At 40.8% G+C, this 13,383-nt stretch overlaps 1 protein-coding gene across 2 annotated transcripts in view; it reads left to right on the forward strand.

The window, feature by feature from the left end:
* Positions 1 to 242: 242 nt before the first annotated feature.
* Positions 243 to 13,383, forward strand: part of itgbl1 (integrin, beta-like 1) — a 40,574-nt gene continuing 27,433 nt past the window's right edge. For both annotated transcript variants that reach the window (XR_005709056.1, XM_040147680.1), the window contains exons 1-3: positions 243 to 509; positions 4,342 to 4,544; positions 12,155 to 12,301. Coding sequence is in view for 1 of the 2 variants with exons in the window: in XM_040147680.1 (XP_040003614.1) it covers positions 418 to 509; positions 4,342 to 4,544; positions 12,155 to 12,301 (442 nt within the window). In the remaining variant the exon portion in view is untranslated. The remainder of the gene's footprint in view (positions 510 to 4,341; positions 4,545 to 12,154; positions 12,302 to 13,383) is intronic.

Genomic DNA, 13,383 nt, shown 5'->3' on the forward strand with positions numbered 1-13,383 from the left:
CTCTCATGTATTATTAACAGCATCATAAGGAAATAGAAACAAAACTACAGCATCATAGAGAGATCATCTGGAAAATGAAGGGGGAAAAAGTGAAACAAAAAAATTAAAAAAAAACAAAAAACCAGTCTGCTTCTAATTACATGTCAAACTGGTGACTTTTCATTTTGGCAGTTTTCCCCACTCCAGCTCCTGCCCAGGACTGTGTCTGAGAGTCAAGACTAATCAAAGGCACTTGTATGGAGAGGACTGCTGGCCTCTGAAGGGACTGACCCAGTTCAGGCCAGCCTGCTGCTCTTCCTCTCCTTCTCTCCTTTTCTTTTCCCTCTCACTCTCTCTTCCTGTCCTGTCTGTTTAAGGAGAGAAAGATTGGGACATTCCTTCAAGCTACTTTACTTCAGGCTTCTGTGGGATTTAAACATGCACACTGAGGTTTTGGTACAGTCCATGTTAGTGCCGTTGTTTCTGATTCTGCTCTCTACCGTGGAGGACACTTTGTTACAATCGGTGAGGTGAGTTTCCACACAGCTTCGTTTTTTTCTTGTTTATTTTGGGGTAGTCTGGAGAGCAAGAAGGAAGAGCGAGGTGCAGAGTCTTGCTGACAAAGACAACATTTGAAGAGCACAAAGTGGAAAAGTGGAAAAGTGGAGTGCCTATACATGTAGTTTGCAAGTGCAAAGTTTTGTCCAGTTTCTCTATGCTGTTGTAGTTGCCAAATGTCATAATGCTGCATGCCAAGTCATAAGGCAAAAGCCTGCTCCTTAGTTTTTTTCTCTTGTTTGTTTTTCTAATATTGCAGAGCATTGTTTAAAACTTAAGGACATTCATTTATTTTACTTAGCTGACATGAAGCATTATAACACTGTTATGACAACTTTCTTGGTCATGTGTTTGGTGCAAGAGAAGCCACAGTGACATTTTGGCTGGAGCAAAGGTTATGTATTTCAAGCTTTTACTGAGCGATTATTTGTAGCCAGAAACAGAAAAAAAAACACATTTATGCAAAAAGTGTGTGACCCAAATAGTAACATTTTTACTCTAAAATCAAGAGTATTTAACTTAAGTCCCTAATGCTGTAAAACCTTTGATTTTCTGGGGGAAAAAATGGAAAGAATGACACGCAGTCAGTCGCTGGAATTGGTTAAAATATGAACGTGAAACATTCATTTCTGTTTATCTTTGTCTTTTACAGTGGAGCCCCCATCAGCAGAACTGTAAATGCTGCCATGCGATTTAAACTTAACTCAGCTGCAGAGGGGGTGTTTACTCCGAGCAAGCGCACCGTGCTTGTGTATTGATTATATTGTGTATATCCTACTGTACATTGCATACTATTTATTGAACAGCAGTGGCAACCCCACACATGCTTTACCTCAGAAAGCATCGCAGTGATCACACAGTTTTCCTCTGTTTTCCCCTATACATATCCAAATAATCGCTTCCTTGTTTGTTTACCAGGTGTGTCTTCATAACAACTGGACAGTGTGAAAGATTGTAGGTGTGAAACAGTCAGCAATCAAGGCTATGTTTTGTAACCTCAGTTCTATGAGCACAGGCTAGGAGTGTTATGAAATATCCATGTAATGCTCAGTCCACATGACATCCACAAAGTAAGCGATTTCTTAGAGCATAGGGAATAAGGTTTGAGGGCTCCGTCTATACTCATAAAACTAGGGTAACAATACATTAGCTTTATTCTTTTTAACCCACGCTTTGCCCTTTTAGGAGCCCTATGGTTTAAGGGACAAACAAAAGGCCCCAGGAACAACACAAGTTGATATTTGTACATTGAAATTGGAGGTCACATGAGGTGCTTGGGGCCAGAGACCATACACAACCATTATAAAAGAAATCATCAATATACATGTAGCATGTATAGATTTTTTTTTTTTTATCTTAATAAATTAAACTAAACTAAACTAAACTAAGCCACCCACAGAACAGTACTGGGAAAAAAAGGCTTATTTAATACCTTTCAAAGGTTAAAAAAAAGTGGAGAAGAAATGCCTGAAATTTGCATTTCAAGTATTTGAAAGGCCGTTTAGTCAGATTCAGTGGTGTGAAAATGTTTTGCTAGCTTTGAGAAAAGAAAGAAACATTCCATGCAGTTGCAGAACCTAAGAGCATGTCAGTGGTCAGATGGCCATTAGCTTAACCCTTTAAGTTTTGTTCCAATAAAAACTTTTTTACAGAATTTGTGAGGCTGCATCCGCAGTTTTTAACAAATGTTGTGAGGCTGCACTAATTTGGCTTTGTTGGCTGTTAGGACACAAACCATGCAATTCTTTCTTCTTTCCCAAGTGACACGGGGGAAAAATGCATTTAGTTGCAGACACAAAAGAACACCTGTTGTTCTTAGGTACAAATGATGGATTTGAGTTAAGTAAACCACAATTTTTAGCCCTCTGAATGAGCAAACAGGTCAGTTGAACCAACAGGGAGCACAAACTGCTCATTTACATTGTTACATTGCCAAGGTCATGGCCAAATACAAAGCTGTCTTATTGGAGAGTAGTTTGAGTGAATCTCCTCAGTAGTCTCAAATGGCTTCTTCTACAGAGCCTTGCAATAAAGGAAGGACTCACTGGGAGACTGAGAGGTGAGCAGCTGGATTTTTTAAGACTGCATGGTGAAATACAAATGTCTTGCTGAAACAGAAGTGCCAGAAAAAAATAAGGCACGCCCAGGTCTGGTTTAGGCTGCAGTGTTGTGGTGCAGGCATTACTTGTCTGAGGACAACTTTAATCAGCCATTTTTTTTAAACAACATCCATTAAAATTCCGTTGAAATTGCCACCAAAAATGCAAATGCATTTTCTGACACTGTCAGCATTGGCAGTTAATCAGGCCCTAAGCAATGTCCCTTTTTTAGCCTAACTCTTCCAGGGCTAAAATCACGCACCCAGGTTCGGGGAGAAAGTGAGATAGTGAAGCCTGAAATGGGAATTTCCCCACCATCACTGTCTTCCTTGCCATCTTCTAGATTACATTACCCATCATAATGGAGTCCCATGTTGCTGAAGCTGCTTCACCCTGCAGACCAAACAAGCCTGACAGCATCAGCACAAGCTCACAGCAGATGTAGCAATCCTAATGAAGATCAGCTGAGGCTGGAGGGCAGTGTAAAATAGTGGAAGGCAGAGACAGGGTCATGCTTGACTGCAGAAAGTCATCTCATGTCATGTTGTCATGGTAAAGGACTAGGGCTCATCCTGATTAGCAGATATTTTCAAAATTCAGTGAGCTGCTCGACGGAGGAGTTTGGTCAAGCCTGAAAAGGCCATCAGTGGGTGAAGCCTGTGTGACATGGAACTTGTTTAACCTCCCCGTGACCCCTGGAACACACACATTCTGTATTTGATTTTAATGGGAGTGTCAGGAACACTTTATCTGTGGAATGTTTGAAATGTGTCTACTGTTACCGAATTGGACAGCTGGCCAATATCAAGAGTGGGCAGGAATAGAAAAAGAATGTCAGACAGCATCCAAATGTAACAAATCTCGCTGAGATACCCCGCGGAGTAAAAACGAAGCACCGCAACAGCTGCTGAAGTGTGCCCCGTGAAAGGTGAGGCTGTTTCTGCGCAATTTGATATATTAGCCTGATCCTCCTCCACATTTGATGTGTGTGTGTGTGTGTGTGTGTGTATGTGTGTGTGTGTGTGTGTGTGTGTGTGTGTGTGTGTGTGTGTGTGTGTGTGTGTGTGTGTTTCCAAGGCAGTTGTGTTTCTTCTTTATATAGACCCAAATAAGACTGTCCCCTACTAAAAGAACACAGTTACGTTTCACTACTGGGCTACCTCTGGCGGTCGAAGTAATTATGACAGGAGCAAAGGAGGAAGTTGGGTGACGCGATAGATAGAGCGACCAAGTCTGTGTTAGGAGGTGGTTGGGCTGGATGGATGGGTCAACAAAACAGAGGAGTTTCACACAGGAGTCCGTTGTTCATTTCCCGTGTGAAACTGATGTTGTTTCTTTTATCCCCGACACTCACAACGACGACCCTAACTTTGTGTCTATTATTGTAACTGTGGTGACGAAGGTCCTCTAACTCCTGAGAAAGTACTTATTTTAACCTAAACCGCTATCTTTTCCTAAACCTAACCAAGTAGTTTTTGTGCCTAAACCTAACCAATCCTAACCCTAACTGTGCCTTTGGGCCTTTTTGATGTATGAATGAAAGAACTTGCCGCCACGAGATATTTCTGCCACATCAGAGCGTGAATACTTTTGCACAGATGTGGTCTTCTGTATTTCAAACAGACACAGGTGGTAGCACACTTGATCCTTGACCTCAGACGTTTCCAAAGCTGCAGAACAGCTGACCCTTCTTTCTTTTTCCCAGCCAGGTGGGTGGTGTGTGTAAACTGTCCACAGAGTCATCCCTGCGCCGCTGCCGGACACCTGATGGCAAGATCTGCAGTGGGAGGGGCAAATGTGACTGCGGCGTCTGTATCTGCGAGGCCACCGATCCAGGGAAGTTCTATGGGCCTCGCTGCGAGTGCCACGACTGGGTCTGTGGTGCGCATAATGGGAAAACTTGCAATGGTGTGTACAATGATATAAGTATTGACACAGAAAATAATCAGATGGTTTGGTGTTATAGCAAGGAGTCAAAGATTACCGCACTGTTCTCTGTTCTTTTATTTGGATATTGTCCAATAAATGTTTTAACATCCAATTTTTCTTTTAAAATGATTAACATGTGACTCTGAAGTTATGTACAGACACACAGCTCCACATATTCTAAACTACTTGAGTATGGTTGCTGGTGATGGGTCAGTAAGTGTTCTAACAGATCCCTTCAGTGTGGTTTTACATGGCAAATGGACTCTCCAGGTGATTTTTAGAGTCTGTTTCAGCCAGGTGCTAGGACGAATGGAAAGCTTAAGGGAGTAATGCAAAAACCTAGTAAATTTATTTAGGCTCTTCATATTATTTCAGACAGTGAGATGTATTTCACAGACTTTAGGAGGATTTAGAATATTTTTGTGTCTTCTGTGTTACTATCTCTATTGCCGAATCAGAGGGGTGCTGTATTGTGTCTTTGAGAACCCGTATCACCTTGGCAGTGCTTCAAAGGCTTTCATTGGTAATAGACAGCTGGTTGACTCGCATATGCTACCAAGGCATCAGCTTTTGCTGGGAGGTACAGCTTTGAACTTTGCCCGCTGCCTGAAATTTTACAAGTTCGCAGAAAAAATACTTGCTAGGGCGTCTGCACTCAAAGTTCAGTTTTTGTTTAAACTGTTTTAGTTGTAGATTTATCTTTATGGTCATTTTGACAGCTGTAGCTTGAGATGTTGTTTTTGTTAGGTTTTTGCTATTATTCTTATTTTCTTATAAACAATTAATTAAATGATTAAATTATGCTAAAGGTATTGTTTAGCGCAATGAGAGTTATCATCTGACCGTGCTGTCTGCCTCGGCTCTGCAGAGTTGTATAATTTATTTTCAACTCGTTTAAGTTTTTACCAAGCAGACACTTATTGAGGTGCTTACCCTGGAAGCTGTGAGAGAGGTTGATCCCCATATGTTGATGTAAGGGAAAAAAATCCTCCTCTTTGTGTCCTCTGTAGTCACCGGGCTGGAGTGTCAGGGTTTATTGGAGTTATGTGTGCATGTGTGCGTGTGTGCATGTGAGGGGTGCAGTGATTTATTTGGGTAGACAAGTTGGCTGCTGTGAGGAGCTCATTATGGTTCAGCAGTCTGGAGTGAGAAGGCCCTGCTTCAGCCCGATAATGGGGTTTCACTCATTGTTACACAGTCTGCAAATGGAAGCTAGATGCATCAGAAGAGGAATGGGTTTTCACACCCAGACACACAGACAGACACCGTACACACACACACACACACACACACACACACACACAGACAGCATCGGGCTTTTTCTCACAATGTAATACTCATGTGCGCACACAAATATTCACAACCAGTCACATACTCACACAGTCATATGTCCATGTACACACAGGGTCCAACCGTTATACTCAAAGCGTATTGAAAAGAATACACCGCTTCGCCCCATTGCTCAATGGCCCATGCAGCACGCATGGTCTGCTGTCTGAGATCACCAGCCAATTTCTCTCCCTGTGGCTCCCTTATCTCTGCCTCTCACAACTGCCCACTGATAAGATCCAATAGATTTTTCTCCTTAGGGATAAACTGTCTGTTTTTTCCTTTCCAAAACCATAAGCTTTCCTGGCATTGAGTTGTTTTTTTTGTTTTGTTTTTTTTACCTTGGATGGCATTCATCAGACAAACATGGGCTAATTCAAATCTTCTCAGTTAAAGCAACAAGTCAAGCTGGACAAAGAAGCTGTAGGTCTGAGCAATATAAAAATATTTCTGACTGACTGTCGAATGTGTTCTCTTTTGTCATGTTGAAGAAATCCCAAGTGAAATAATTTTCAGTTCCATTTATTTTATTTACTTCACTTTACTGTATAGGAAAGTATAAGGAATGGTACCGTCACCACAGAGCAACAATGTACACAGTTTGGTACAAGATCCCGGTCCTTTCTGTGGGGATTTTACACGGTCTGTCCTTTTGTTGCACAGATTTTCTTGTGGATGCAATCAATAGACATTGAACTGAACAAGTGAATCTGAACTGGAAGTTCTGTATATGTATGTAGTATGTAGGACACTGCCCAGGGTGTTCTTGTCCAATCCATCCTGGGATGGAGGCATTATAGAAGAATATGGGAGCAGTTCATATACTGATATGTTACTGCCCTCTTTCGGGATGATTAGATGAAAGTGAATAGGTCTTCTTGGCATTTTATTCTGAGGAGATGACTATAATATATTCTTATTATGCGTTGCATTATTTTTCTCAGAATAAAAGTTGCATTGATACTCCTTTGTTAAACATTTTGTTTAACATTTCTTCCCCCCCCCCCATTTTTTGATCCAGTACATAGGAAGTGTCTCAGGTTATAAAATTACCACTACCGCTGAATGTTAACCTATAGCAGAATTGAAACACAGGCTTCTGTGTTTCTATATTAAGGAACATCCAGGATATCAAACTTTTAAATGGGAATTTACAATGACAAATTATACTTCTGAAACCAGCAGCTGCTGCCCCTATGTCATGAATCTATTGTGTGCATGATGGGACTACTGCAAAGTCATGCTTTGAATGGATTGGGTACCGGGATGGCAGAAATCATTCTGGGTTATACCATGTAAAAAAATTTTTATGCTATGGCCAGTACTATGGTATACTACTAGATCTGTGGCTAGAAAAATTGCCAGTAAATCGGCACACTGCCATGGCATGTTCCAAGATAAAACTGAAAACACCGCCTATTCCATTACAATATAATGGAAGGTGTTTGTAGTAGATATCCAAAAAACTATCCAGAACCATTTTTGTTGAATAAGTGTTGATTTTCCAGGATTCACACAAAGCGCTGATGATGTCCCTCAGGTTTTTCCTCTCTCTGGTACATCCCACATTGTAGCAGAGAAGAGGATGATGACCTGGACTAACATCTGTTCACCAACTGTGCAAAACCATTTATATGTATTTAAACTTCCTGCTCTGTTTTCTGTGCCCCGTTTTGAAAATAAGCTACAGCACACGAGAAACATAACTTTTGAACATTTCTGAAGTTTTCGAGTAGAATACCCTGACCCTGTTTTTGATCGTTTGAAGGAATATTAAAATCAAGTTTTTTGAGGTTATTTTGTATTTATGTAATTTCTGTAATAACTCCCCTGTTGTCATAAATGAAGATCAACATGGCAATGTTTCCCTTCTCTTTTTCACAGGCTTCCCTCTTTTCTCCCCTCATCGAATGAGCCTCCTGAGATCTCTCTCCCCTTTCTTTTGCTTTGTCTGTCTCGCTCACTCTCTCCCCCTGTCTCTGCTGAACTGAGCAAAGTGTTTTCCTCTGGTTTGGGTTCAGACAGGCTGTGCTTCTCTTCGATTTACTGTATGGTCTTTTTCCTTTGTCAGAAAAATAGAGAGTGGCCCAGGGTGCTGCAGGCTTGCAATATCCCAGTGAAAAAAATACTGCGTCAACTTGTTAGTAATTACTGTCAAAATATTGAGTAGAATTAGACCAGTATATCAAGACTGAACTCCTCAGTTAGCAATCATCTTTGCGTTCATTCTTAATTGGAACACAACTAATCATTTATTTGAATTTTTCTTTATCCAAGACTCTCAATGCAGCAATACTTCCTGTAATAGCGCACAAAATGTTTGATCAAACGCAGGTCAGTGGTTCTCCCTGCATATCTAATAACAGCTACCATCCCCCCCAGCCACTGATGTGGATTGAGGCGGAAAGCCAAGCATGTCTGCAATCCAAAACAGTCTGTAACGTTAGAATTCTTTATGATTACAATTCCGACTTCATCGTATGTGTGTCCTTCTCCTCCTATCTCAAAGGAACAGTTGAAATAGGGAGGTGCAAGCATGGGAGCGAAAACCCTTTTCCCCCTGATGGATGGTTGTTTTGGGGTTCTGTCGGAACACATTTTAGCCACTCTACCGCTTTCTCTCTCCCTTTCTCTCTCCCTCTCTCTCAAGCTATGGGTGTTCAGAGCCTCTGTTCTTTCCCTGGCTCAGCCCCTAGCACTCTGCTTCACCTGCCAGAGCCAGAGAAGATCCCACCCAAGGGAGTTTTATGTCAGCGGCACATTAGAAGCCAGTTTAGCCGGTGCTGTTCCAAATCAAACTCCTCCAGATGCACTTTCCGTCAGTATTATGTAAGCTTATGATGTTGTTTCCAATAAGGACACATTATAGACAGATGATATAAACTAATCATGAGAGAACAGCTTACTAATGGCAGTCTGTCCAAAGTGACTAATGGGTTTAATGCATAATTTCTGTTTATTTCCCAACGAGAGAGATAAAATCAGCAAATATGGACTCACAGTGGAGCGCAGTCCTTGAGCAACAGCGCATTAAATTGTTCATCTCATTATTTTTTTCTATTTTTTGGTACATATTTTGATGTGCTCTTAATAAGATGGTCAGAGCTCTAGTAGGCGCCTTGTCGGTGAGTCACCTAGTGATTCTAGCGTGGGCTGCAAGGAGAAATAGCCATTCAAGTCTGTCCAACTCCACTAGTAAAATGAAATTTTGACCTAAAACTTGGGAAATATGGTTTTCTACATTGCTGTGATCAGTAATTAATTAGATTATGGCCCACAACACAGCGTAATTCTGGATAAATTACAGTGTCATTTTTTTGTATGAATGGTGTACTAGCACAGTACATACCGATGCACACATCAATGAAGTTGGGGAATAATGGAGAAACAATCTGGGAACTTAAAGAAAACTATACTGTAGGAATTTTTATAACAAAGTTGCAAACTGGCCCTCGATGTTTTAGGTGTTGAAGTGAGGGGCGGCTGAGACTGTTCAGCTGTCGTTTAGGGACGCAAGCGCAGTTGCTTTACCCACCTCGTGCTTCTGAAGTACATGTTGCACCCCAATGGTAGACCTACTTTACAACATACCCGGTAAGATAGAGGCTATTGGCCCACAGTATTTTTCTGCAAACAAAAAAAAAAAGGAACAACAGTATGTAGTTTGTCTATCCTCCTTTTGTTATTGTCTGTACCACTCAAGTGTTGGTAAGTTGTCTATGGTAAATTTGAAAACAAAATCACAGCAGATTTATGTGGCGCTACAGAACTCTTTAAACCACATTTCCCCAAACTTCCAGCTTTGTTGCTCAGCAGGTCATACTGTAAATACCTACAGTATCAATTCTTTTTATGCTCCGAGATTTTTGGCGTATCAGTCCCTTACTTCACATCTCGTTCCCGTGTACTTTCACGTACAGTATGTATCGGTACACACTGTACTGGGACACCGAATTACACTGTAAAAGTTTTACACTTCACATTGCAAGCTGTAATATAAAGCGTTAACCTGTGATCTTGGACAGAACGGGTTTAAAAAAAAAAATCTTTTGAAGAATTACAAAGTTTTGAATACAAAAAATTTGTAAACTGAATGCCTATTGTTGGAGAATTGTAGAAAGTAGAAGGATGAAAGCAGGAGTTCCTCATCATGAGGACAGTACATACAGAGAATGAGTTATTACCTGAGACAGGTGTCTCCCAGATCTTTTCCACAGAACATGAGCTGACGTGCTGATGCTTCACGCTCCACAACGCCACAGGGAGAGGAAAGCAAGTAGGAATAATTACTCACTGAAATGAGTATCGTGTTATGGAGAATACGATCCAAACAAAGTAAGTGGGGAAATGTCATTTGGAGAGGAAACATCAAGTACAAGTAATAAATGAGCACAGAGACAGTCTCAGGGAGTTGTTAGATTCACAGTATGTAATTTATGTTTTGCACTATAGTTCTTCTTATAATTGAAATCACACTGAAAGCTCATAATATCCCCAAGATTGATTCAAATGCAAGTGATATAATTGTTTTCTATTCACAGTTAGTAAATTACTGTTAGCACATATATTTGACCAGTAATTATTGCTGAATTATTATGTTCCATACAAACCTATTTTCTTGTTTATCTCCCTGCCAATATTACGCCTTTTTCATCATCAAGCAGGAACAGGATAAATTCAAATCCAAAATTTGCTTGCTACATGAGTCACCATCCTCTCCGTGTCAGCAGTTAATCACGATCACGCTACATCACCTGTTATTACTGCCACTGACACCGGTACAGATCTCTCCAGCCCCCAACCGAATGTATCTGTGGTCGGGACGTGATTTTGCTGGGCATATGTGTCTGTCGGAGGAGTTCAGGAAGGACCCTGAAACCCCCCAAGCCTCAGGGAACTACTGCTCTGGAAGCACCAGCGAGGAAAAACTTTCAACGGACAACCACCTGCCCACGCACATAAACTTTCACCCATCAGACAAAGAGGAGCCGTTTTATATGTCAGAGTTCTTGTCAGGCGGAGATTAATGGGGGCTAGTGGGTGGCAGTAACTTTGGAACACTCCGCTGAATTAAGTTGGACAGACCTAATTCTGTTTTATAGCCATTGTGTGGTAGCTCCCATCTGCAAAACTTAAATGATACATTGCAAAAGGAATATTTTAATCTCATTCAGATTATCTCCATAAATATGTGCTGAGTGTGTACTGAAAAATCAAATGACCCAGAGGGGTACAGTAAATCTGCATAAGAAAACTCACCTAGCAAGTAATGCAGTTTACCCATAGCTTCACAAGATTATTTCTAACCTATATATGGCAAAATTGTAATAACAAATCAAAAAAATTTTGAACTTTGTTTGATTTGTTGAAATCTCGCTATATTTGTACATAGATGAAGGTCCCATTGTCACAGTAGGATTTATAATGTAAATATAATACGTTGCCTAGACAGCCAGCAGAGAGCACAGTCTACTCAGAGCCTCACAATTTGAACAGTTCGTATGACAACAATTTTTCTAAATGAATTTATTTTCCTCAGAAACGTATTGTCTCAGTTGTGCAGCTTTCCTTGAAGTGCACTTTCTACATTCTTCTTCTCCTCGTAACTGTTCCCGAGTGTCCCCTGAGACGTATCGATAATGAGAAGAGACAGGGGACTTGCCTGTTGTTAATGACTGATGGATAGCCCTTGAAAAGGACACCACATTTACATGATGAACGAGTGAGGAGAATGATTGAGTGCGACATACAAGGCCCCTCCCTGCTCAATGCAATAGGAGCAACATTTATAATAACTTGTCAACAGCCCTCATTTGCATCATATGATTCCTCCTGGTTTTCATACTGCTCACTGTAGCCATCAGAATGATGAGAAAATAGTGACGCCAAACTGCCCGTGTAAGTCCCCTGAACACTAAACAAGCCACTGTTCTCACTGAGTGCTTGATGGGGAAGCTAGAGTATCACCCTGAAACGTTGTACCCAAAAAGTTTGTTTTGCAAATGAGACTTAAAAATATAATGGAAACATGGTACTGCTGGCCTGCATGTTTAATATATGTATATTTATGCATCTCAAGGGAAATGTATGATATTTCGCATCCATTAAAAAGAGTCACTTTCGAGTACAATGTGTCTTTTACAATAATTAAGAGTCAGGGGCAAATGAATCCTATATCTCTAATTCCTGTGCTCTCCTGGTAGTGCAATGCCAACATATTCCTGTAACAAAACCGATACGTGTGTTCTTTGACCCTTCAGACCGTGGCTACTGTGACTGTGGGATGTGTGAGTGTGATGAAGGCTGGTTCGGAGATGCCTGCCAGTTCCAGGAAGACTGTAACCTACCCAGCAAGAAGAGCAAAGAGCTCTGCAAAAACCCACAGGGGGTGGTTTGCTCCAACAGAGGTAATGTGACCACACACGCATATCCACACACGTATACAAACAGTGAGTCTTATTGCACAGTTGCATGAAAAGACACTCAGGCATTAACAAAAACCTGTATCAAACAAACAACCAGCATTGCAAACTCACATACACATATGCACAATATGCTGTTCAGTTACATAAAATAGCATTTTTAGTATTTTGCTTTTGGTATCACTTTCCAACAAAGCATTCTCTGAAAATGGTTTATAAGTTCTAACCAATGGCTTGAACTAATGGTTTTTATAAGTGCTTTATAGACTAGTAGCCAGCTGTTAATAAAGACAAAACATTGTGTTTTTTCAGTTGCCAGGCTGCAAAATCTTCAGACATTAATAAACAAAGATGTGATTTCTTATTACAAAGTCAAAAACACATGATTTGGGGGGATTCAGATTTTTCTAATGAGTCATCTAGTCTGCAGTTCATATTTTTGCATGAATTTGTCCTTGTTATTAGCTTATTACTGACCAAAACATGAATATAATTATTATTAACCACGATAAAGCCTTTATTTACAACTTACAAACCCCTTTTAAAGTCCATTCTTTCGGTTAAGGCAGGTACTTGTGATCTCTTTGCTCTCACACGTACTGTATCCAGCAGCATGGACAACTAACACAGGCAGATTAATAAATCAGTGCATGAATGAGCATCTTTGGGAAGATTGACATCTTGAGTTAACAACGATGTAAGTAAGGTAAGTATTGATAATTCAGTTTGGTCTTAAATCTTGCAAGCCAGAGCATATTTGATGCACACAGTCCCAGTTTGTGTGTTTATCTCTGTGGAACACATGATTAAGCTTTGGCACACTGAAGACGCACAGTGTGAGGCGATGTCTGGGCTGAGGTTATTTTCCACACACCGACAGCCCCTCGCCCACCTGGGCTTAACCTCACCACTGGCCCGCAATGCCTCCAGCTAAATGAAGGATGAACGTGTATTTGTGCGTCTGCATGCGAGCTTGTGTGTGTCTGTGAAAGCATGTACTGTACAGTATGTGGCCCTGTTTGAATTGCAAATTTATTCACAGCATGCAGTTGTCTAGCCTTCTGTCC

This window comes from Xiphias gladius, chromosome 16, assembly GCF_016859285.1.
Source record: "Xiphias gladius isolate SHS-SW01 ecotype Sanya breed wild chromosome 16, ASM1685928v1, whole genome shotgun sequence".
Classification (NCBI taxonomy): domain Eukaryota; kingdom Metazoa; phylum Chordata; class Actinopteri; order Istiophoriformes; family Xiphiidae; genus Xiphias; species Xiphias gladius.